Source organism: Myxocyprinus asiaticus, chromosome 16, assembly GCF_019703515.2.
Source record: "Myxocyprinus asiaticus isolate MX2 ecotype Aquarium Trade chromosome 16, UBuf_Myxa_2, whole genome shotgun sequence".
Lineage (NCBI taxonomy): Eukaryota > Metazoa > Chordata > Actinopteri > Cypriniformes > Catostomidae > Myxocyprinus > Myxocyprinus asiaticus.
This window is the reverse complement of record NC_059359.1, coordinates 23,812,343-23,838,180: the sequence shown is the minus strand read 5'-3', so window position 1 is coordinate 23,838,180 and position 25,838 is coordinate 23,812,343. Positions and strand designations below refer to the sequence as shown.

The 25,838-nt window shown below is 37.1% G+C and overlaps 1 protein-coding gene across 1 annotated transcript; it reads right to left on the bottom strand.

The window, feature by feature from the left end:
* Positions 1-154: 154 nt before the first annotated feature.
* tmem145 (transmembrane protein 145) lies at positions 155-25,547 on the bottom strand. Its single transcript, XM_051720007.1, has 15 exons — positions 25,335-25,547; positions 20,267-20,341; positions 13,110-13,187; positions 12,620-12,706; positions 12,416-12,517; positions 10,887-10,971; positions 9,954-10,025; positions 9,665-9,733; positions 9,329-9,409; positions 7,667-7,745; positions 7,361-7,454; positions 5,471-5,643; positions 5,078-5,198; positions 2,795-2,983; positions 155-2,188 (listed from the first exon to the last, which is right to left on the bottom strand). The coding sequence occupies exons 1-15, from the start codon at positions 25,428-25,430 to the stop codon at positions 1,955-1,957; spliced, it is 1,635 nt and encodes a 544-aa protein (XP_051575967.1). The 5' UTR covers positions 25,431-25,547; the 3' UTR covers positions 155-1,954.
* Positions 25,548-25,838: the final 291 nt, after the last annotated feature.

Below are 25,838 nucleotides of genomic sequence, written 5' to 3'. Positions count from 1 at the left end.
CCCTATATAATATAGGTGAATATAAATGTTTTATATATAAATGTGGTTGCTGATTTTATCAGCAGTTGATGTACACTAGAGTTATTGGGTAAAAATGTGCTCATAGTTATTACAAAATAAAAGGCATTGAAAAAATTATACAATCAAGCCAATCTAGTAAACCAGACCATTTTAATTTGGCAAAAAAGAGTATGTACTGCCAAGTCATTTGACACTTTTAAAATGCATTCAGTATGAACATGTGCAACAAAAATGTGCTTAACTGAATCTTTCTGTGCTCCTCAATGTGCTGTGCTAATATCTTTCATACATTCAAAAAGTGTGCTCTCTCTTCTTTGCTTTGTGTGCACACTCACTAAAAAGATTGTGAAATGTCAACGGCATTTAAAATCACCTGCTTTTCTGGTGGCTTCCATTTATTAATAATTCAAACTTAAACCACTGGAACCTAGCTTTAATGATTCTTCAAGTATGGTTCTTCTCTTAAAAATCATAATTTTGAATATAAATATGCCATTACGTACATAACATATAGGATTATATTTAAAGCAGGTCAATTCCAGGCATATTCTCTGTAGGGTATGCTGATGTTGATATATAACAGAAATATGACACATAATCAATTGTTGTGGGCATTTTTACAGATAAAACATTTACCTGTACATTATAAAATTGTGTAATACACCGTATTGCACTATGGTTGCATTTGCAAGGGTCGCCATGGGTAATTTAACAAGTGTGTAGAAATATTAAAGTGCTCCATGCAGTTAATACAAAGTGTATTTGTAAGTGTAGAGTTATAATTTCATTGGACACCCAAGTAAACAAACAACCCCAGTGGACTGATAGAATAAAAATCACTGCTCCATATCCACCGAAGATCCGCTGTGGGTGAGTGTAAAACATTCTTTTCAATGTGCAACAAAATTTGCAGGAATTGAATCTGAACTCCAAACACTCATGCAGTGAACAGCTCTGTCAAGTTCAGGTAAAAAAAAAAAAAAAATGGTTGTTTTTGAACTCCACACACCCATACACTGTATTAAGCTGTTAGTATGGAGTGGACAATACAGAGAGCTGGGATGAAGATAGCATGTCCTCATCCATTATCTGCTTGAGTTAAATATTCTCTACATAACTATACACAGTGTGTACTGTATACAAAATGAAGACTGCTAGTACTGAAAACTAGGCACACCCAAAATTACATTGAATATATCAGAATGTAGACAAAGCACAAACATGCATGGTATACAAATACTGCCGAGCTGTCCACGTTAACTTGCCATTGCAGTTTAACATCAGTTTGCAAAGTCTCTAGCTGTATTCAATGTGAATAAAAATATAAACCCCAAATGAGCTCAACTTTACAGACAATTTATGTAAATAAATGTATAAAAAAAAAATAATGTAAAAAAATATGCCACTGCATCTAGTAAGGGAGATGAATACTTGGTTCTGTGTCATTAAAATGGCATGGAAATTCAAATATTAACAGCACCACTTGAAATGAACGAAGCACTAAAAAAAGTGTAAATGAGCTCACTGTACTGTACTGTTACTGTACACATCACTATCCTATTGTCACATTAAGTTTTAAATAGCTCTATTCTAGATTCACCGCTGTCTCTTGACACTCTATTGCACTGCCTATATATTACCTCTCCAATGACTCTGTCGTCTCACTGAAATATTTATTGCTTCTTATTTTTTTTTTTAGGAGTAAAGGGAGTGGGTTACGTCCCGATCTCTTTCTTCATTCTGCACCTTGCATTTCTCATTACAAATTCAAGATACAGAAGTTTTGGTAACTTTTTTTTGAAAATGGCTTCCTTTATATGCTTGCCTTAACCTAATCTACTGAAATATTTAAATCGATTCCACCTCTTAGATATCCAAAGTAGATATTCTTGCTTTGTCCCTCCTCCACATGCATGTTCCTCTACTGTCTGCTCTAGGCACTGGAACCCATCCCCGTGGCCCCTTGCATACTAAAATACTCTGTGAAGTGGGATGTTAATCTGGGAGGAGGCGGGGAGTGGGCAGAGATACGTGATGGTATTGGAGGAGGAAGAGGAGAAAAGTTAGATGACAGGTCTGCCGTTGTGGTGATGATCTTATGCTCACTGTTTCTTGGCACTTCCTGTCCCTTCTGGGCCACCGCCTCATCTATCGTCTTAACAGGGTCCTCAAAAAGGAAAAATTAAATAGATAATTTGAAATGGCATGATTCTAGAATTTCCTGTTGAACAGCTACCCTGCTTGAAAATATCTTTATTGAATTTGACAATTCACCCAAAAAGGAAAATTCTGTCATCATTTACTCACCCTCATGTTGTTTCAAACCCCTATGACTTTCTTTCTCACACAAAACTGTTAGCCTCAGTCACCATTAGCATTCATTGCATCTTTTGTTCCATACAAAAAAAGTGAATGGTGACCAAGGTTGCCATTCACTCACATTATGCCTTACATCTCCTTTTATTCAAATGGGTTTGGAACAACATGAAATAATGACTAAATAATGGCAAAAAAAATTTTGTGGATGAACTACTACTTCAATGTACTCATATGTAGGTCCTTTCAAGTCATATTTAAAAAAAAATGTAGGTGCCGTTCACGCTGAATGCATTTAATGCATTTGCCTGCCCTGTTTTTTATATGTAAACATGCACTTAACCATTGCAATGCATCTTGCAGTTTTCGTAGATGCCGTATCAAGCACATGAATGCATTCGGTCTGAATGGCTCTTAAGTCTTTTTTCCTTGCCACCTAAAATATAGTAATACTCACTGGAGAATGTATAGAGAATAGCTCTGTGAAGTTTGGCTGCGAATCTCCCAGGAAGGAACTGTTCCCATAAGCATGGTGAGGGAAACTCTCTGCCCCCATGCCTTTGGGACTGGAGAGAAGAATGCCTATTTGAGATGTCCTCACATGGTAGGGAAAGTTCTTATTGGCTGCTGATGGGCGTGTGATGGCCTAGAAAAGACATGTTAAGTCATACTCTGGGTCAGTTTTGCATGTTTATTGAACCATATTATTAGCTTAAAGCTGATGTGTGTAGTTTTTTATGTTAAAATTATTTAATGTAACCCACTTTAAAATGCAGAGTCAACTGAAAGTAAGCTATTTGTAGGTTGATTTCACTTAAAAGTGTACCATTCTCTGTAGCGATATTAAAGTCGGCATGAAACGAAAATGATGACTGTTTTAACTTCCATATTGTATTTCTGAGTAAAGAAGCCTATTAAACAAGAAAAATTGGCAGGACTTGATTTTATCCATCGGTTGTTGAATGAATTGTGAAAAGAGGGCGTTGCCTATCAGAATGGAGGTAGACCTAAATGTGAGTTTGCATTCAACAATCAGACACACACACCCTTTCCACCTTGCTGTTCATGCCAGATTCAGGGAAACTACGAAGCGATCTCAATACCAGCCTGCTTTTCCACTGACTTGAGAACTGACCAATCTTTTAACTGACAACAATAGCACATAGAACACAGCACATCATGGTCTATGCTTACTACAAGACTGGAGCCATTGTGCAAGTCCAGTGCAGATAAATGAGAAACAAGTGAATAGAAGATTGCAGCATTTCAACATTTTGAATCACAATGCACTCAATTTAAAGGAAAAAGAACACTTACTCCTGCTGTACATCCCTGGATACCTCCAAAAGATGTTGCATTAAAAAAATATGAATAAACTCCAGCCACTTTTTCAGCATCAGACTCGCAGTCTACTCAGAAGTGATCATTTCTGGAAGCATTTAGGCATGAAATGTCTTAAACACAACCGGATATTCGCTGTTATTATTCCTCCATCAAAATGTAAAATTCAAGCCAGCGTGCCCGTAAACAAGGTAGTTTGGAGTAGGGAACAGGGTTTTTGGGAGGGAAACAGTTGAAAATACATCTCTTCATTAGCTAATTTGATGACAAGTTTGTTTACATGACTCTTGAAGGGGAGGGGTTAAAACTTGGCTTAACTGCAGCGCGGCCTTGCAAACGTCAGCAGAGAAGAGTCAGTCATATCACAGAAGGAGCACGTTATGACATTTTGATTAAAGATTACAGTCAAAATATTTTTTCATAAAATGCAAATATGCATGGATGAATCATTCACAATAAGACCAGTAACGTGCATTAATAAAATAAATAGGGACGATTTAGATTTTATGCCAATTTTAAAACATCCTTCTGTTTGTCTGAATGCCCTGTCAGCCCAAAAGAGCATCACTGGCTCGACCAATTGTGCGAGTTTGGGGCGGAACTATCTGTTTATACCACCAATGGATTTATTTTTGCAATTTCATTTGATGACGCTAGTGTTGCAGAAATTACACATTTCAGCTTTAAATACATAACGTAATTGATAAACAAAAATATCTTAATTAAGTAACTTATTACAGTAAGAAACTAATTAAAGGAATTTTCCAGGATCAATACAAGTTAAGCTCAATCGACAGCATTTGTGTCATAATATTGATTACCACAAAAATATATATCGATTAGCAAAAATCGAGGTTACAGTGAGGCACTTACAATGGAAGTTAATTGGGCCAATCTGTAAACATAAAAATACTCACCGTTTCAAAAGTACAGCCACAACATGTAAACAATATGCGTGTTAACATGATTCAGCCCATGATTCAGTGTGATAAAAATCACTTACTGTTTTTCTGTTTTTACTTCTCTGTGTAAAGTTATAGGAAATTTTACAACTTTATTGCCATGATGACAATGTCAACAAACCCTAAAACGACTGAAAATAAATGACGATTTAAACAACTTTACAACTCAAATAATACGAGTTTTAACAGAAGAATTAATGTCATTTCTTTTATAAAATTATAAGCTTCAAATTTTTGCCTTTAAACCCTCCAAAAATTGGCCCCATTCACTTCCATTGTAAGTGCCTCACTGTCTCGATTTTTGCTTTTTTTTTAAAGAAAAGGACGGATGAGTCGAAAATATTTTTTATGATAATCAGTTTTATGTTACAATTGCTGTCGATTGAGCTTAAATTGTATAAAACCTGGAATATTCCTTTAAGTAACAAAATACATACCAGGAACACAATATGGGCATAAAGATGGATGCCAAGTTGGATGCCATTCACAATCTTTTCCCTGGCCCACCGAGAGATGCCAAAGTTGGCAATTAGGGCCATGACTGGCACAGCAAAAAACCTAAGGGACAAAAAAAAAAAAAAATTGGATATATACAGACAACTAAAGCAATGAAAGATGGAAAGCAGCTTCATGGTCTATTAATCTGAACTCAAGCTGTTGGCATAGAGTAAAGAGCAACAACCCACAAAGATGTAGAAACAAACATGCCTTTTGTATCATGACATGGCAGAATGGCATAGAATAAATAAAACATACTGTAGCTATGGCAGCAATGTAAATAAATATAATAACATGAGCTTCTGATTTAGTAGGAAGATAGTTTTACTCACCACAGAGTGTACGCAGTGAAGAAGGGAATGTAGAAAGGTTGTTTTTCAGGGTAGTGTTTGAGCGACACCAGCACAGCATAGCAGAACCATACGTATGCAAGCAGCTGCAAACCCATTAGACCATACCCTGCAGGGCTGTCATAAGCATACAGCACCTCGCCTGGATCAAAGAACTACACACACACACACACACACACACACACGCACACACACACACACAGATAAGGTGTATAAAAGTGAAGAACAGTAAAATCACATGCCCTTGGCATCCTGTCTGTATGATTGATGGTTTTAAATCCGATCGTGGCACAAATCTGTTAGGCGGCACAAATGGAATTGTAGTGGAAAATTCCTTAAATCCAAACATCTAAAGCTGCATTAGAGCAATGGGTGACATTGATGCAAGATGCAATAGGACCTCTTCTGGGAGACTTCAAGTGCAGTCTACAACTGGGTCATTCTCTCTGCCTGTCTCTCCCTCTCTCTCTTTCATTATCTGTCTATCTGCCTGGTTCCATTACACCACGCTACAGCAACATGCTCGTGCTGAGTAACTCCATCTCATAGCCTTACATTATGTATAGAGTAGCACGTCAATGATAATGAGCCCTCAGACTTGTAAGAAAAATATAAGTCTTTTGTAACTGCATTTCTGGTATGGAATTATCTTTTTTCTAGATGGTGATTATCTATAGTTAGGAGAGAAAAATGGGTTTATCAACTTTTAAAAAACAGGAGTAAAAAACACTTCCCATATCTTTTGTTGTGAACGCCATGCATCCAATCGAACTAACAAAGACGCAAATTCATCTATCATTTGGTAGAAGCTAGCCAAGTTAGGCCAATACTAACACAGACATGTTGTGTGACACTCTCATTTTCGAAAACCAAGAACAAAACTATACAACGTAAAAGAAAATATGATCCAGATTACTTTAAACACAGGTTCACTTGTAGCGAGGATAAACATTGTTTGTGCCAAGTAATGCAGAGAATTACTGGCTGCCGAGAGCATGAAACCATCAATATTCAAGAGACAATTAGAAACCATGCAATTCAAATATTCAATATTCAAATACTCAGTCGACATTATTTGTGGCATAATGTTGATTACCACAAAAAAATGATTTTAAATCTTCCCTTGTTGACAAAAAAAAATAAATGCAAATATCTTGGTTACAGCAAGATTACAATGAAAATTAATCAGGCCAGTCCATAAACATTAAAATACACACTGCTTTAAAAGTATATCCATTGGACATAAACATTATTTTAGTATGATAAATAACTTACTAACCTTATCTGTGTCACAGTATATACAATATTACAACTTCATTGCAATGATGATGTATCCCCGGTAAAACTTGTAATCGATTTTATCATACTAAAATCAAGTAGAACAGAGATTTTAACACACTAAAATCATGTTAACATGTATTGTTGCTATACTTGCTATTGTCTTGTTGCTATACTTTTTTTTTTTTTTTTTCATTTTCATGGACTGGTCCCATTCACTTCCATTGTAAGTGACTTACTGTAACCTAATTTTAGTTTTATTTTATTTCATTTTTTTGTTTTTGTTTTTGTTTTTACAACCGTGGGATGAGTTCATTTTTGGTGGTAATGAACATTATGCTATAAATGCTGTTGACTGAGTGTAACTCGTATTGAACCCAGAACATTCCTTTAATACATTTCAGTGATTGGTTTTAAGGGCATTTTTCTTTACTTTTATTTGATAAACAATACTTTTATTTGATATCACTGTATTGGATTGCCACTAGATGTCCAATGTAAAATTTGTGAAACCAGTTCAGAACCACTGATCATAGTACACTATAAAAGAATCATCAATCTGTGAAACCATGTCCTAAGGAAATCAAATCTTACTTCTGCTTCGTATATGAAGAGGATGATGTAGGTGATGGTGTACACTGTCATATAAATGGAAAGTTTGACAGAGCCACTGTGGCTTATTCTGGCCCTGGTTGACAAACAAAAAGAAACATTGTCATGCATGTCATTTCTTTTAAGACTAGCTCAATTAGATTTTCATGTGTGATGTACAGAAGTGAGTTTGAATAATTCTCTCCAGTCTGTCACAACATTTGACCAATACATTTTTAACTGGGTTACATTTGCATGATTAGCCTTGTAAGTCATTACCCACATTAAGGAACAAGTAAGGCTTCATACCTTGTAACTGTGAATCCCTTCCCCAAGAGTATCAGCATAAGCAGGAAAACCAGGAAGCTCACAGAAAAGAGTAATTTCCCTGGTGAGAGGGGGAGGCCCACAGAGGATAAGGCAAGTGACCACAAGTAGGTTACACTATGAATTTGTAAGGCCTCTTTAAGAAATGAAATTAGGTCAGCATGGATGCATGCAGTCACACAAATGTGCAACATGTTGAACCTTAGAATGTTAATTATTGTTGATCATATATATTGTACATTTTTTTCACGCATCTCAGAAACACTTGATTGGTCATTCGCAACACTGAGTGGTCAAATATTTTTGTGTAATGATAGCTAAACTGTGTATTTCATACAAACTGTTGCTACTTCTTCATGTCTTTCATATCACTCTCACGGCCTCTGTTTTCATATCAACGGAAGTTAGAAAAGTAAATTGACAGCATCTTGCGACTCAAAGTCGTTAGCTAATAGCTACCAGCTATAGCAAAAATGACCTTTGAGAACTTCAGTATTAATTCTCTTATATATGGCTAGAAGCTCAGTTAAAACAAGAAAATGAAAACATTTACAATAAAACAAGACTATTTAGACTATTTTTATATTTTAGAACAGTGCTTCTCCAAGGCCCCTCATTTGGTAAGATATTTACTCTGGTTATTCTGCTGTAATTATGACAAAGTTGCTTGTTTCCCAACCTTCTTTATTAATGGAAATTAGGAGTGTCAATAGATTAAAATCACAATCAATTTGGTGATTTTAGAAGTTTCAAGAACTGTACTGTACGTTCGTCTATCAAAACAACAATTGTTGCAGGGGGTTGTTGAATTAAAATAAGAAATACAATATCAGTATACAGGCTGTACTACTTAATCTAAATTAGAAATCATATATAATTATCATTTATCATAGATTATTCTATTTATTTTTTTAAAATAAATGTAAGTCATATTGCGGCCCCCTTGGTAGTTTGCTGTGGTCCTCCAGTGGGCCCCGGCCCTTTTGGGAACCACTGACTTAGAATACTTAAACTTATTATTTTTCAACTAAGTAGACTATTTTTTAGCAAACGCTTAAACTAATCTATAAAGTAAAATAATAAGATAATAAAATAATTTGAACTCAGATTAATATTTGTGGTAACACTTTACAATAAGGTTCCATTTTTGTTAACATTAGTTAACAAACTAACAATGAACAATATATTTACAGCATTTATTATTCTTGGTTAATGTTAATTTCAATATATAGTAATACATTTTTTAAAACAAAAGTTGTATTAGTTGCTGTAACATAGTAACATAGTTACACTATGAACTAACATGAACTAACAATGAACAATTGTATTTGTATTAACTAACAGTAATAAAGATTAATAAATGCTGTAAAAAACATATTGTTCATTATTAGTTTATGACACCTAATGCATTAACTAATGTTAACAAGTGGAACCTTATTGTAAAGTGTTACCATATTTGTTAATGTATTTATTAATTTAGTAGGTAGCCATGTAATAAGTGGGATAATGAATAGTCAGCCAGTCATTATCACAAAATAAACCCCTTCAGGATGATACCACACCCCTCTGCTATGCATTGGGGTTTATTTGGTGATAATGACCAGCTGACTGTGCATTATCCCTTACATACAGTGCTTTCCTCACCTAATATCTTCAGACTGCCATTCCCGACACCATCTCTGGCATAAAGGCCCCAGTAAATGCAAAAGAATAGCAGGCTTAAGACTGGGAGGAAGGAACCAGAAAGTGAAAGAAAGGATGCAGAGATAAGAGAGAAAAGAGAGGGATCAGAGTGGGAGTAGCAACAAGAGGGCAGAGAAAGGAGCAGAATGTGTGGAGGAGATCAAGAAGAAAGAGGGGATGACACAAGAAACATTGTTATGCATCCAGCGTTGCAAACCTCAGTCTCACAAAAGCAATAAAATGTGCTTGTGTTTATGTACAGTATGTGAGTGGGTGTGTGCAGTTGGTCTTTCTCACCCTCAACTCCAGCCGCAGTCATAAACATCTTATAGGTTGTATGGAGCAGCTGTCTTCCCTTTAAATTATCTTAAATAATTACAGAGACATGGATAGGGATTCAGGGGAGATGAATGACTAAATCCAGAGAGACTAAGAACAGAGGCACCATAACATCTGTATGATTGTTTGTCTGGAGGAGATGGCTAAAAATATCCTTTAATTTAACTCTGAATAATAAGGCTTGCAAATTATGCACTGAGACCAATGAATCTGGGGTCTTTTATACCTCCAGGACATGAAAACTCACAAGCAAAATAACAAGACAGAGTAAACACAGTGGCGAATATGACCAAGAATGTGATGTCGGTCTCCAGGATGCCTGAAACAGATTAACAGGACAAAAACATGAAATTGCATGTAGTCACAGTATGAAGTCTAAATCTGAGCTGAGACTAATAGGTCTCATTCACTAACCATGCATGCATACGCATGTATTTGTGCTTAAGAACTGTGCATGAACGTTTTCACCAGGAATCATGATTCATCTCTGAGTTCGCACTTAAATTCATTCCAAATTTAGGATATAATTGATTAAATATTTAGGATAAAATTTAGAAATCAAATAAAACCAAACATGCATAAAAAACACATACTCAAAAAGGCCCTAAAAGGCGGCACAGTGAAGGGCGTGCACCCCCTAAGAAGTAACATGTGGTGCATCACTTGCATGTGAAAAAAGTAAAAAAAAATTAAAGTAATTAGTAATGTGATTATTTTTCCAGTGTAGTGATCATTAAAAAAGTCTGATTAAAATTTTTACATAAGTAATTATTCATTTGTAGTGGATAACTTTTTTGAGTAACTTACCCAACATTATTATTTAGGTTGTGTTTTATACAAATTACTAACTGGGGCATGTACTCTTATTTAAAATAATCTGGATTAATCACAACTTCAAACTAGGGTAAGAACAAATGTATGTGGGTACACAATTGTTGAAAATCTGGTAGAAATTTTGCCTTGGAACCTTTTATATGCACAGAAGTATGCAACTTTTCTTAATGAATGAGACCCATTATCTTTTTAAGATACAATCATGCACATTTCTATAATAACTTAACTTTTGTCATTCTTAATGAGTGCTGTGAAAGCTGAAGAAAATATTTATAGTTTTTCCAAATGAATAAATTTTGCCAAGCATTCACATACTATATCCCCCTCTCTTTAAGTCTTGTCTCACCAAATTCATCTGCGGAGAAGTGCTGGGTCCAGAAAGACTGCCCATTGGTTAATGTCATTTCATATTCCAACTGCAGCCCATCTCCCTGTATTGCATGGCAAAAGAGAAAGAGGGAGATCAGAGGAAAGACAAGCAGGAGGTGAGCAGGGAGCTTGAGAGAGACATACAAACACTGAGTGTACAAATAGATCTCTGGGCTATAAAAGACTTCAAAGAAACAGAGTTTCTAACTGTTGAGGGTATTTGGGCCCAGCTTAATAAAAGAGAAACACTTTAATTTCACTTGGCAGGAAAAACCCATTCTCTCTCCCTCTCTCCATCAAAAGGGTGAGGAGCATGAAGCATGCCCAATCACAAAATCAATGTGACCAGAGATAGAGAGGCGAGAGAGAGAGAGAGAGAGAGAGAGAGAGAGAGAGAGCAATATAGAGTGAGAGAGGGTTATATAGAAAGAGAATGAGCCATAAAGCTAGAAGCGAGTAATCAAAGACTGTAACAGAAGTTAGGAAGCACAGAGGTATAAGACTGGGTGATGAGAAAGTGAGTATGAGAGAAAGAGAGAAGAGATATTGGCAGCAGACACAGAAGTTACCTTAGGGGCAGTGCACAAAGAATATGCTTAACTGCAGTCCAACAGGATTTAGCATAATGTCTATCAGCCTGCCTCCATCCATGAAACAACACTTTAAATTTAGGCCCATTTACAGTAGGTGGCTAAAATCCCTTTAAATTGTGTACAACTCCACCACTGCATGCACAACTCTTTCTACAGCTCTTCCTCTACAACAGAATAACTCACTGTCTTCTGAAAATGGTCTAATTTAGGACTTAGCCTATTCAACCAAAAAAATCTCTTTAATCACATTGCTTAAAATCAGTTCAAATTTAAAACTTCCCATGTATCTTCTATGCCATATCAAGTAGGCAAATATATAAAAAATAGGCCTAATGTTTTGTTCTTTTCTTTAATAGCTTGAAAAATATGCTTGACATTAAATAATCCTGTTGAAACTTTATAACTTTTGTTAATTATACGAGATTGATCATATACTAAATGTAACTTTATAACACATTTCAACCACCCTCCATGAAAAGTGTTACATTACTTGTGTTTGTTTCATGTATAAAATGTGAATAAATAACTGCAATTAATTTTCACATTCTAAAATGTTATTACTGATGTACATACCGTAGCAGAGAAAGGTCACACTTTTTAGGGCGATTTTCACGAAAACTGTCAACAAAATATCCTTTTCATACTGTAGTCCCAAATGGAACCAGGACAACTTGACATTCAACTGAAACAACATTACTATGAATGCCAATCACTTTTCTGAAAAGTGCATGCCTACTTTGTGGTAAAACAAAGGGATAATGCTTCAATAAGCATTATCCCTATTGGGTTTTGAATACGTCAGAGGAACTTTACAAAATTTTAAAATAAATACTATTAGATTTTCAATATTAGAGTGTGTATTTTAGTTTCACCATTATCATTGTAGAGTATGTAGAAAACTGTTACCACTCACCCCACACTTGCTAAGAGCGATGTACCACCATCTCTCTCTGACTGAGCGAAAACTTCGACCTCCTACACAACTCAGCATCTCCTCATTACCCTCTCCTTCAACCTTATAAAGATAGGTACAAAGACAAAAGGGTTATAAGTACAATCACGCATGTGCCAAACTGAACCACACACAAACACTTAGCTTGACTCCTCCGTGTCTTACCACACAGCCAGACCAGGTATAGTGGGTAGTCAGGTTGATGACCTGGTTGTTTTCGGGCCTCAGTACTGACTCTTTCTGGTAACAATCCTATAGAGCACATAAACACATCAATAAACATGTGCTTTCCATTGCATTTCAAACACTCTATAACAAGACCTGAAGTCCTCAGCAGCAGGTCTGATGAAATGCAGGGGTATCCTACAAGTCCTTTGTCAAATATGCCTGCAATGTCGATCCTTCCATGGGGTGGAAGAAAATGTACTGTATTTAAACACACTTGCTCTGACACTCGTGCTTTTTTGAAAACTGGATTTGGGCTTCTAATCCATAGAGCACTGCTGAGAGTTATTCTTTAATCCTCATATTTCCTGCTTCAGATTTTCACATTTGTACACACACACACACACACACACACACACACACACACACAGTTTGTCAGTACACTTAGTATTTCACAAACAGACACAGAGTCTGTCAGTGAATGTCTCACCTTCTCCGGCCTCTTGTACACAGCTGGCCACTGAGAGCTTTCATCAAAGTAGAGCAATATGTTCTGACAGCAACGGGACTTTAAGAGGAAGACATACATAGAGAAAGAGGAAGATAGAGAGAGACATACAGAATTAATACCTACATTTTATATGCCACTGAAACACTTGAGTACAGTGCATCCGTAAAATATTCACAGCACTTCACTTGTTCCACATTTTGTTATGTTACAGCCTTATTCCAAAATGGATTAAATTCATTATTTTCCTCAATTCTACAAACAATACCCCATAATGACAACATGAAAGAAGTTTGTTTGAAATCTTTGCAGATGTATTAAAAATAAAAAACAAAACAAAAAAAAAAATAAAAAAATCACATGTACATAAGTATTCACAGCCTTTGCTCAATACTTTGTTGAAGCACCTTTGGCACCAATTACAGCCTCAAGTCTTTTTGAGTATGATGCTACAAGCTTGGCACACCTATTTTTGGGCAGTTTCTCCCATTCTTCTTTGCAGGACCTCTCAAGCTCCATCAGGTTGGATGGGGAGCGTCGGTGCACAGCCATTTTCAGATCTCTCCAAAGATGTTCAATCAGGTTCAAGTCTGGGCTCTGGCTGGGCCACTCAAGGACATTCACAGAGTTGTCCCGGAGCCACTTCTTTGTTATCTTGGCTGTGTGCTTAGGGTCGTTGTCCTGTTGGAAGATGAACCTTCGCCCCAGTCTGAGGTCCAGAGCATTCTGGAGCAGGTTTTCATCAAGGATGTCTCTGTGCATTGCTGCATTTATCTTTCCCTCGATCCTGACTAGTCTCCCAGTTCCTGCCGCTGAAAAACATCCCCACAGCATGATGCTGCCACCACCATGCTTCACTGTAGGGATGGTATTGGCCAGGTGATCAGCGGTGCCTGGTTTCCTCCAGGCATGACGCTTGCCATTCAGGCCAAAGAGTTCAATCTTTGTTTCTCATGGTCTGAGAGTCCTTCAGGTGCCTTTTGGCAAACACCAGGCAGGTCGTCATGTGTCTTCCGTCTGGCCACTCAACCATACAGGCCTGATTGGTGGAGTGCTGCAGAGATGGTTGTTCTTCTGGAAGGTTCTCCTCTCTCCACAGAGAAATGCTGGAGCTCTGTCAGAGTGACCATCGGGTTCTTGGTCACCTCCCTGACTAAGGCCCTTCTCCCCTGATCGCTCAGTTTGGCCGGGCGGCCAGCTCTAGGAAGAGTCCTGGTGGTTCCAACTTCTTCCATTTATGGATGATGGAGGCCACTGTGCTCATTGGGACCTTCAATGCTGCAGAAATTTTTCTGTACCCTTCCCCAGATCTGTGCCTTGATACAATCCTGCCTCTGAGGTCTACAGACAATTCCTTGGACTTCATGGCTTGGTTTGTGCTCTGACATGCACTGTTAACTGTGGGACCTTATATAGACAGATGTGTGCCTTTCCAAATCATGTCCAATCAACTGAATTTACCACAAGTGGACTCCAATCAAGTTGTAGAAACATCTCAAGGATAATCAGTAGAAACAGGATGCACCTGAGCTCAATTTTGAGTGTCATGGCAAAGGCTGTGAATACTTATGTACATGTGATTTTTTAGTTTTTTATTTTTAATTCATTTTCAAAGATTTCAAATAAACTTCTTTCACGTTGTCATTATGGGGTATTGTTTGTAGAATATTGAGGAAAATAATGAATTGAATCCATTTTGGAATAAGGCTGTAACATAACAAAATGTGGAAAAAGTGAAGCGCTGTGAATATTTTCCGGATGCACTGTTTACAGGGAGGATCACAGAATGAGCGATAGTCCTGTGACAATGAATGAAAGACACAAAAAGAAAAAGTGAAGCACAGACTGATAACAAACCCAGAAGGAGATGAGTGGGAGAGACAGAGACTGCATCAATGAGAAGGAATTATAAAAAGGAAACAAAAACATTAAAAATTGAAAACATTCAAACATTTTTAACGAGCACCTATTATGGTTTTTCAAATATTACCTTTAGTGTGTTATATAGCTGTTTGTGAATGTGAAAAAGTCTGCAAAGTTTCACAAATCAAAGTGCACGAAATATGGAGTTATTGACACCCAAAAGAAAGAACTGATTCTTAACACCTGAAACGAGTCGTTAGTAATTCCAGACTTACTTCCTGTACTAACCTACGTAATTTGGTAACAAAAAAACCAGCCTCTGGTCTTCATTGGCTGCTCGCGAACAGCTTTGACCCGCCCTCAAACACTACACTAAGCGGTAGACCAATCACAACAGACTGGGACATCTGACGAATCAGAGCAGAGTAAGCTCTCTGAAAGGAGGAGTTTAGAATGAATCCTTTAGAACTGATCATTGAAGGAGTCGTTTTTGACACTGGGAAAAAAAGGTAAAGCTGCAATTTAAAATATGAACAAATTAAAGTGTTTTTTGACCTTGGATGCATGTAAATCTATTGTATGCAGGGGTGTAAAGTAACGAATTACAAATACGTTATTATAATTAAGTAGTTTTTCCCAGGAATTGTACTTTCTTATGTAGTTTAAAAATTGTATACTTTTACTTGAGTACATTTTAAGTGCTGTAACTGTACTTTTACTGCACTATTTTCCCACCATCTGTGTTCGCTACTTCCCTGTCCTGATTTTATTTTTATCCATCAACATAATTGGCTAGGGAGAGTCTCGTCTCCCATCCAATCAAATCACACGTAAAAAACTTGAATGGCAGCTGTAGATCTGGTGCCAACTGTTATGGATGCCTCAAGCACAGTTCAACACCTGAACATCACAGCCGCACCTGAAAGGGCTTTTCGCAGTGAAAAAGGCCAATTGCTTGACTGTGTCATGTGAGTTTAACTTGCTCAAGCCAGATATCAGCATTAATCCTGCCTCTAATTTGAAGAAACATATCGAGGTAAATTTCATATTTCTGCTTACTAAATTCTGTGTCTATAACGTAGCCTGTAATTTAACTATCTATCACTGAGATTATTGGGCTGCTGTGAGAGATTAATGCAATGTTATCAATAGGGTTGGGCAATAAAATTATCTAGATGTTTATCGGAAAAAAGAGAGATGTCCTCGATCAAACTTCTGAGTAATTTTCTATACTTAGCCTATGTTCTACATCTAGAACAGGGGTGTTCATTACAACGATCGCGATAGCAAGAGCACCACTGGTTGGTAAACCTAGATGAAATATAAAAGATTGACTTTTTATTTCCTGACGTTTGTAGCTGCGTGCTGTTTGATTGACAGGTATGTAATGTTTGTGCGCTAATACGTGTTCATGCCTAAATGGTCAAATACACTTCATAATTCCGCCAGTGCCCGTCTTGGTGAGGATTTAATGTAAACACAGTCGTTTATGTCTAAACTGAACTTAAACAGTGGGACAAAAAGCGTATTTGCATCAAAATGTTGGCCTTGAAGTGTACATGTAACCGAATTGAGCAGTGTCTAGTAGGTTATGTCATATAAAGGCTATTAATCAAACAACATTAACAAGGAAATGAGAAATCCACTCAATATTTTTGGCTGAATAACATGAGTAGCTTTAAAAGTATTAATGTAATAGAATAAAACAGTGACATTTTTAATAATAATATATATTTTATATTTTGTTTGTTTTCTAATAATACCGAACCAAGATGTAGAGATGTGTGTTAATTGGTATAATAAATTACCAGGAAAGTAGAGATGATAAAATAATTTTAGCCTTTATAAAGATAGAAAAGTACCAACCCTTGTAGAGCAATACTTCAGGCAGAACATTCCACCAGTCACAAACTTCAGAAAATTGTGCATCATGCATGAGAATGAGAACACAACTATTTCTGGGCTTAAAAGATACAAGAACTAAATCAATGTTGAACATTGTATATCAAAAGGAGGACAATGTGGCCCACCATTGCTACTTAAAGAAATAATTCACACAAAAATGAAAATTATCTTATCATTTACTCACCCTCATGCCCTCACCCAGATGTGTATGACTTTCTTTCTTCAGAAGAACACAAATTAAGATTTTTAGAAGAATATTTCAGCTCTGTAGGTCCATTCATTGTCAGTGAAGGGGTGTCAAAATGTTGACGCTCCAAAAAGTACATAAAAGCAGCATAAAAGTAATACATACAACTCCAGTGGTTTTATCCATGACTTCAGAATTGATATGACAGGTGTGGGTGAGAAACAGATCAATATTTAAGTACTTTTCTGCTAGAAATTATTTTCTCTGCCCAGTAGGTGGCGATATGCATGAAGAATGTGAATCACCAAAAATGCAAGAACAACAATGTGAAAGTTAAAGTGGAGATTGACTGAGCAGGGAGGAGAATTAATAGTAAAAAAGGAAATAACTATTGATCTGTTTCTCACCACATCTATCATACAGTGGTGTGAAAAAGTGTTTGCCCCGTCCTGATTTCTTATTTTTTTGCATGTTTGTCACACTTAAATGTTTCAGATCATCAAACAAGTTTAAATACTAGTCAAAGATAACACACGTAAACACAAAATGCAGTTTTTAAATGAAGGTTGTTATTATTAAGGGAAAACAAAATCCAAACCTACATGGCCCTGTGTGAAAAAGTGATTGCCCCCTAAACCTAATAACTGGTTGGGTCACCCTTAGCAGCAACAACTGCAATCAAGCGTTTGCGATAACTTGCAATGAGTCTTTTACAGCGCTGTGGAGGAATTTTGGCCCACTCATCTTTGCAGAATTGTTGTAATTCAGCCACATTGGAGGGTTTTCGAGCATGAACTGCCTTTTTAAGGTCATGCCACAGCATCTCAATAGGATTCAGGTCAGGACTTTGACTAGGCCACTCCAAAGTCTTCATTTTGTTTTCTTCAGCCATTCAGAGGTGGACTTGCTGATGTGTTTTGGATCATTGTCCTGCTGCAGAACCCAAGTTCGCTTCAGCTTGAGGTCACGAACAGATGGCCGAACATTCTCCTTCAGGATTTTTTGGTAGTCAGCAGAATTCATGGTTCCATTTATCACAGCAAGTCTTCCAGGTCCTGAAGCAGCAAAACAGCCCCAGACCATCACACTACCACCACCATATTTTACTGTTGGTATGATGTTCTTTTTCTGAAATGCGGTGTTACTTTTATGCCAGATGTAATGGGACACACACCTTCCAAAAAGTTCAACTTTTGTCTCGTCAGTCCACAGAGTATTTTCCCAAAAGTCTTGGGGATCATCAAGATGTTTTCTGGCAAAAATGAGACGAGCCTTAATGTTCTTTTTGCTCAGCAGTGGTTTTCGTCTTGGAACTCTGCCATGCAGGCCATTTTTGCCCAGTCTCTTTCTTATGGAGGAGTCATGAACACTGACCTTAACTGAGGCAAGTGAGGCCTGCAGTTCTTTGGATGTTGTTGTGGGGTCTTTTGCGACCTCTTGGATGAGTCGTCGCTGCGCTCTTGGGGTAATTTTGGTCAGCCGACCACTCCTGGGAAGGTTCACCACTGTTCCATGTTTTTGCCATTTGTGGATAATGGCTCTCACTGTGGTTCTCTGGAGTCCCAAAGCTTTAGAAATGGCTTTATAACCTTTTCCAGACTGATAGATCTCAATTACTTTCTTTCTCATTTGTTCCTGAATTTCTTTGGATCTCGGCATGATGTCTAGCTTTTGAAGATCTTTTGGTCTACTTCACTTTGTCAGGCAGGTCCTATTTAAGTGATTTCTTGATTGAGAACAGGTGTGGCAGTAATCAGGCCTGGGTGTGGCTAGAGAAATTGAACTCAGGTGTGATAAACCACAGTTAAGTTATGTTTTAACAGGTGGGGCAAACACTTTTTCACACAGGGCCATGTAGGTTTGGTTTTTGTTTTCCCTTAATAATAACAACCTTGATTTAAAAACTGCATTTTGTGTTTACTTGTGTTATCTTTGACTAATATTTAAACTTGTTTGATGATCTGAAACATTTAAGTGTGACAAACATGCAAAAAAATAAGAAATCAGGAAGGGGGCAAACACTTTTTCACACCACTGTATCTCTTCTGAAGACATGGATTTAACCACTGGAGGCACATGGATTAGACTACTTGTATGCTGATTTATGTGATCTGTGGAGCTTCAATATTTTAGCACCGATTCACTTTCATTGCATGGACCAAAAGAGCTGAGATATTCTTCTAAAAACCTTAATTTGTGTTCTGCAGAAGGAAGAAAGTCATACACATCCAGGATGGCATGAGGGTGAGTAAATGATAAGAGAATTTTCATTTATGGGTGAATTATTCCTTTTTAAGCGTGATGTAGCCCCTGTACCAAACAACTTTTCCCATGCCTGCTCTACCTCCTCTATTGTGCAGGACATGACGTGCCAAGTGATCCTGCTTATTTAGCATTTTTTTGCATTCCTTGCATTGTTTTGAACATGTAAAATGGTGATCAGTGTATTGAAAAAAACTTTTTAATCTTTTCATTTCTGTTATCATGTCTCCCTTTTATTTTTTGGTATCAGATTCATGTTGTGTTTATCATAGATAAGTGATGCATTTTAAAAGTTGGCATACAGTGTTCATTATAATGGGGCATAAGTTTTGCAACTCGGCACTCAATACTCACTTCTCATGAGTACTTTTAAATTAGCTACTCTTTTACTCTTACTTGAGTAGTTTTTAGGACAGCTACTTTTACTCTACTCACACTCAATTTTTTGGGAAGTAACAGTACTTCTACTTGAGTATGATTTTTCAGTACTCTTTCCACCCCTGATTATATGAGACCTTTAAAACAAAATTAGGCACATTTAAAAACCATAATAGGTGCTCTTTAAATTGATTTGACTGTAATGTGTAATCTATGGAAAAAGATTTATTGGTTGGACTGTTTTGTTTTTAAAGTGTTCCAAACAAGTTATAAAAGCATTACAAGCAAATAAAATAAAACTTTTTGTGTTTGTAATGAAAAGAGAGAGAGAGAGAGAGAGAGAGAGAGAGAGAGAGAGAGAGATGTTAAAAATTAAATATAAGTAAATAAACCCAAATTTTGTGGAAAATACTACACAGAGGTGAGGTGGACTGAAGTATTCACATAATGAATGTGTGTGATTGGGGAGACAACATCAGTAATTTGGCCTTCAGTAAACACTTAAAGATAAGAGATTTCCATCATGTCTTGTATGTAATCTTACCCTGGGGTATCGGAATTTAAAATCCAATCTACCAAAATCAGTCAGGAAGCAAAACCTTGTGAGGAACACCCAGTCCTGTGGAGAAGGAGGGAGGGGAAACAGAAGTAGTCATTTACTAACTTTTAATGCACTTTTAACAGTTTAAAGGCCTTCATAATATACTGCAGGATTCTTTAAAGCTCAATTGTGTGATTTCTGAAACTCTAGTGTCACTAAACAGAATTTCAAAAATAACTGTTTTCAAATAGACTCCTGAAGTTTTCCATTGGTTGTACAAACAGATAATCCCACCCCAAACTCACACCATTGGTTGAGTCAATGTTGCTGTGTCGGGCTTGACAGCCCACTCAAACAAACAGAGGCACAGAGTTACACATTTAGGTGAGATCAACCTTAAAATATCTTACTGACAGTTGTCTCTGCATATTAAGCTGCTATACAAGGATAACTGTAAAATAAAATAAATTAAGCACATCAGCTTTAACCTTTTTATAGGCCAATGACCCCTTGGTGGATTGTGAGACTGAGCAGAGACCCCGTTTCTACCTTACAATGACTCATAAGGGGATGCTGAAGGAAGTTCATGTGTGTGTGTGTTGTTGTTTCTGTGTTTAGATTGAGTTTACAGCAGCTTTGTGCTCCTTCCAAACATGGTGAAATGCTCTCATCTCCTCCATGGTCCACAAAACCCGGGTGCCAAGGGGTAACTTTAGATCTGTTTAGAAACTTGTAATAGCCAAACATATTTGGAATTACGCAACACAGTCAGTGCATGGTAACAATGCGCACAAACAGAACAGAATTCAGAGCACAGCTGTTCTGTTTATAACACATATTCAGAGCACGAGATGGGATTCATGTTTATCCAACACAGAACCGCTCTAAGACCGCTGAAACAGCATTTTGAGCCTCATTTGTAATACATTACATATCAGAGTGGTGCACAAACGAGATACATGACACTTGTAAACTTCTGTGGCTCCGTATTTCAGATCGTGCTCGAACGTGAAACAGTAATTGGTCAGTGGCGAATTTCTGAAGAGAGCGTGACAGGTCAGTTGAGGTAAAAATTCATTTGCTTATGGAAAAAATTTATGGGATTTTTACTTCCAGAACCTGACCGTTGCGCTCTATTGGCGGAATTCCTGTAGAGTCATCAGGGACCCTTGGCAAACTGCAATAGTTCAGGGATCAATGAAGTTCTTGTAGATTTCAGGGCTTTGGTTGGGTCTTGTACACTTGTCTCTGAAACTTACACTGACAGAATTACACATAAAGTCAGTGAGGTGTAAAAAGGCACTAAGTGGGTTCCAGCCTTCAGCCCCCTGTCCATATTAACTTGCTCTGTACTGTCTGCTGTTGGTGGTTTCCATAACAACTGGTATCCTAGACAATACGGGATACCAACCCCAAGAATCTCTGACCCAGAACTGAGTCCAAAAATCCATTAAGATAAAGCCAGGAATCATGTGACTATGCTTCTGAAAGACCACCTTGTCTCAAACAAAAAAAGACATAAAAGAGCACGCAAACACACACACATACTACTTAACAAAAACCCACTTTAAAAAACCCACTGAAACTCAGTTTCTGACTATTGTCATGGCAACGGACACTTACTGCACTTTGCAGCTGCTATAGAAACCAGGAGAGGCCCAACTTGTTCTGAACCCTGTTCCACTCCCCTATATAACATGGACTAGACTGTCCTGTTTTTTCATTTTAAGCTTTCGGTCCTTATTCACATTCCCATCTGTTGCATTTCCCCATGTGGGTGACTGCCCAGATCCATTCTGAGTTTATGTGTCTGATAAATTTATTATTTCTCTCCATTGCTCTTGCTCTGAGACCTTTTACCAGATGGCCAACTCTCATTGGCTTTGACTCTGCAGGGGTGTTTAAAGGGATAGATCTCCAAAAAATAAAAATTCTGTCATCATTTATTCACCCTTATGTTGTTCCAAACCCATATGACTTTCTCTCTTCTGTGGAACACAAAAGGAGATGTCAGGCAGCACGTAAGTCTCAATGCATCTTTTTCATGCAATGAATAAGAATGGTTACGGAGACAGACATTCTGCCTAACCTTACCTAAGAAAGTCATACAGGTTTGGAACAACATGATGGTGAGTAAATGATGACAGAATTTATATAAATTTTGTGTGAACTACCCATTTAACATTAAGGCATGATTTTCAATGAAGTTTTTTAATGACACTGCTTAATGGGGACTTTAAGGGATTTAAGACATTACAGCATGACTTTCTTTAAAGCTGCTTTGAAACAATGTGTATTGTGAAAAGTGTTATACAAATAAAAATGACTTGACGACTTTAAGAAAAGACTGTATTTTTGTTTATGAGTGTCAACTCGTATAGTTGCTTATCAGTGGCTGAATACTGATTGGTTGCAGAATAAAACCTGTGTGTTGTGATGCAGGATGGGCCATAAAGACTGTCACAGTTAATCCCTGCCATCCATCTATTCCCCCCCACACAGATACTGCATTGTAATACAAAGTCATTGAACCAGCCAGAAGGAAAGAGACAGAGCCCACAGACACTACATTAATCAAGCACTATAGCAGATGTAGTATCCGGTCACTTCACAGAATCACTGGTGGCCTCACCTCTCTCTCTTTGTCTTCCCGGATCTCTGTCCGCTCGCTAAGCTTCATTAACAATTAATTACCAATCAACTAGTCATGTCACCCCAGGTCCATTGGGCTTTTAAATGATTCATTACTTAAGTTACACAACGGGGCAAGACAGAAATACACTCACGTGCATTCATACACACACAGACACAGACACACACACACACACGCAGCTATGTCAACCTGAGTGCCCTGGAAAGAGTCTTATATGCCTGTGGCAGTGATAGTTACCCACAGGCATTACCTGCACAAGCCTCTGGTCAAGACATCAGCAGATGTGGCTGCATTTTACATCTCAGGCTCTATTAAAAGAAGGAGCTTTGCTGGAAGGAGTCTATACAAATACACAAGTAAATTATTACAAAAATATTAGAGAATAGCACAATTCGCTACACTAGTAGGCTATAAGATTTTGAATCTCATTTAAAGCTTTCTGTTGATGTGCTTATGTGTATCAGCTCTATATTCGAAATACTGTATGTTTTGTGATCATAACATGCATAACTAATAATCTTTGATATATGGGGTCTCACACAAACACATTCACTTGATAAAACTTCCCTGTACCGCATTAAAAGTGTGTATATGCGAGTGTGTGCATGGCAGTGTGAAAGAACGACCTTGTAAGGAAATAAACAGACTTGAGATTAATGGACTGTTTAACCATCTCATACAGAGCCCTTAAACAGAACAGGATCAACACTTGGACGCTGCTGTCTGAGGCAGAAACTGTTTCTCACTACATTGCCCATGGCAAATAGAGGACAAGACTGCAACTGCTAAATTTCATTTCAAGACACAGAAACGTACAAATAATTTAATCAGTGAAACTGGCCATGTAACACATGTTGCACTGAAACTTTCAAAATGATTGAATAGTTATTCAGCAACTATATTTGTTAAAATGAACAAACAATGAAACAAAGCCTACTTTTACGGCACTTCTTGGTTATTCTTGGTTAATGTCAACATATGCTAATACATTTTTAAATTTAAAGTTGTATATATTGACATCAGTTAATGCATTATGAAGGAACATGAACTAACAATGAACAATTGCGTTTTCATAAATTAACATATCCAAGACCAATAAAAGCTGTAAAAAATATATATATATTGTTCATTGTTATTTCATGATAGCTAATGCATTAACTAATGTTAATAAATAGAATCTTTTTACAAAGTATTAACAGTCATTTAAAAAAAAAAAAAAAAAAAAAAATATTCCTAACAGCTATGGATAAGCTGCATGTATTTGACAAGAAATAGGCCTACTCCCCTTTAAACATGTTATTCCTTCTTAAATTTTAATTGTCTTGTATCATTTTGTTTATTAAATCAATGTGATATATACTGTAAGTACCAGCTTTCTGCAATGCATCAGTTTCACTGTTTGCTTCAGGCCAATATTTACTTTTTGCACCATGACTCTATTAAATAACAACCCAGTGGGTTTATTTTTCATTTTTTTTTTTTTAATAAAACTCATGAATGTTTCCACTAGTTTTAATTCTAAACATTGCAATAAAATAATTCACTCTCCACCATGCACATTTTCAATCAACAATTAAGAAAAAGACTCAAACTGGGACACACTTCAACGTTAAAAGCATTTGTGAATTTAATCGTTAACATTATTGTCTGCTAGATTTCTGGCTTCTTTGATGTGGAGCTGGGGAGCAGGGAGTTATTTGAATCATGTCCAACAAATATTAATGCACATCACGCGCTCCCTCACACCTTTACTAACACAAAACACAAGCGCACAACTAATCAACCAAAAATCTGTTAGGACACCAGCATCTGTCTGATAACTGCAAACCAATATGAATAAAGAACGCTGGAGGACCTCAAACCAGTAATGACACTATAATAATACTCATGGACGAAGCACACCTGTAACGACATAATAACGGATGGGAGGATGTTCTGACGGTTTAAGTTGGTAGACTATTGGCGATACACTGTTTAAAATGTGGTTTCTTGTTTCTGAATAGAAATATGTATTTGAGGATGAAATAAGCTTTGATCAACTCAAGAGATGGAGAGAAGGTAATGATCTCGGCAAAATCATATTAAAGCATCAGGCTTACAGATGCGCGCGAATGCAGAGGCGCGTGAAAACACATGCACATAACACACTCATTAAAGCCTATTTATAACATTCATCAAAAGATGCGCGGCAAACACAGGCTGAAGGATACAGGATAACTCCAAAGAATAAACAGCATATTGGTGTTAAAGTGTCAAGTCATTTTTATTTGTAGCCTATAGCGCTTTTCACAACACACATTTCAAAGCAGCTTTACAGAAAATTATGCTTCAACAGAAAAAACTGCAATATAGTCATGTCTTCGAGCAATAATAATGTAATGTAAACATCATAATAAAAAATGTAAACATCAGACTCACCTCTTTTGTATTGACGATACCTCTGACGTATTTTCCCACAACCGATCCGACACACAAAATACTGGATACCACTGCGAGTCCTAATACTTTCTCCATTTTTACCGGTTTACCGGCTCTCTCCGTACCGTCTCTGGACTCTCCTTCCAATATTCTGTGAGCAGGAAGGCTGGCGGACTATACAGAGATCTGCCAAGTGTGGCTGCCAGATGCGCGTCCTCGTTCTTCTCTCAAATGCATGTATCCCCAGAATTTTCGCCGGGAGCGCGCTTGGTATCACTCGCTCTTAGCCAGGAAAGCGTGAAATGCGCGCTGCCGACATTTTATTGCGACATAGCATTACACAAATAGCTGTCACTTTCATGGACAATGTTTTTATTTATTTTATATCTACGCCCAATTTAACTTGGTGTATGTTTTGTGTTTGTTCCATTCCATTAGCCTACAAAAGACCAAGGTAGACATAGAGATCAGAGAAAGTGTTTATTCAAATATAAATCAACACAT

Bases quoted from the DNA above. Each gene is read 5' to 3' on its own strand.
- tmem145 (XM_051720007.1), bottom strand. From the start codon at position 25,430: ATGGAGAAAGTATTAGGACTCGCAGTGGTATCCAGTATTTTGTGTGTC. The intron at 7,455-7,666 runs GTATGAAGCCTT...TTTGTCAACCAG, and splicing joins AAGGGATTCACAGTTACAAG to GGCCAGAATAAGCCACAGTG. The intron at 2,189-2,794 runs GTGAGTATTACT...TTCCTTTTTGAG, and splicing joins TATTCTCTATACATTCTCCA to GACCCTGTTAAGACGATAGA.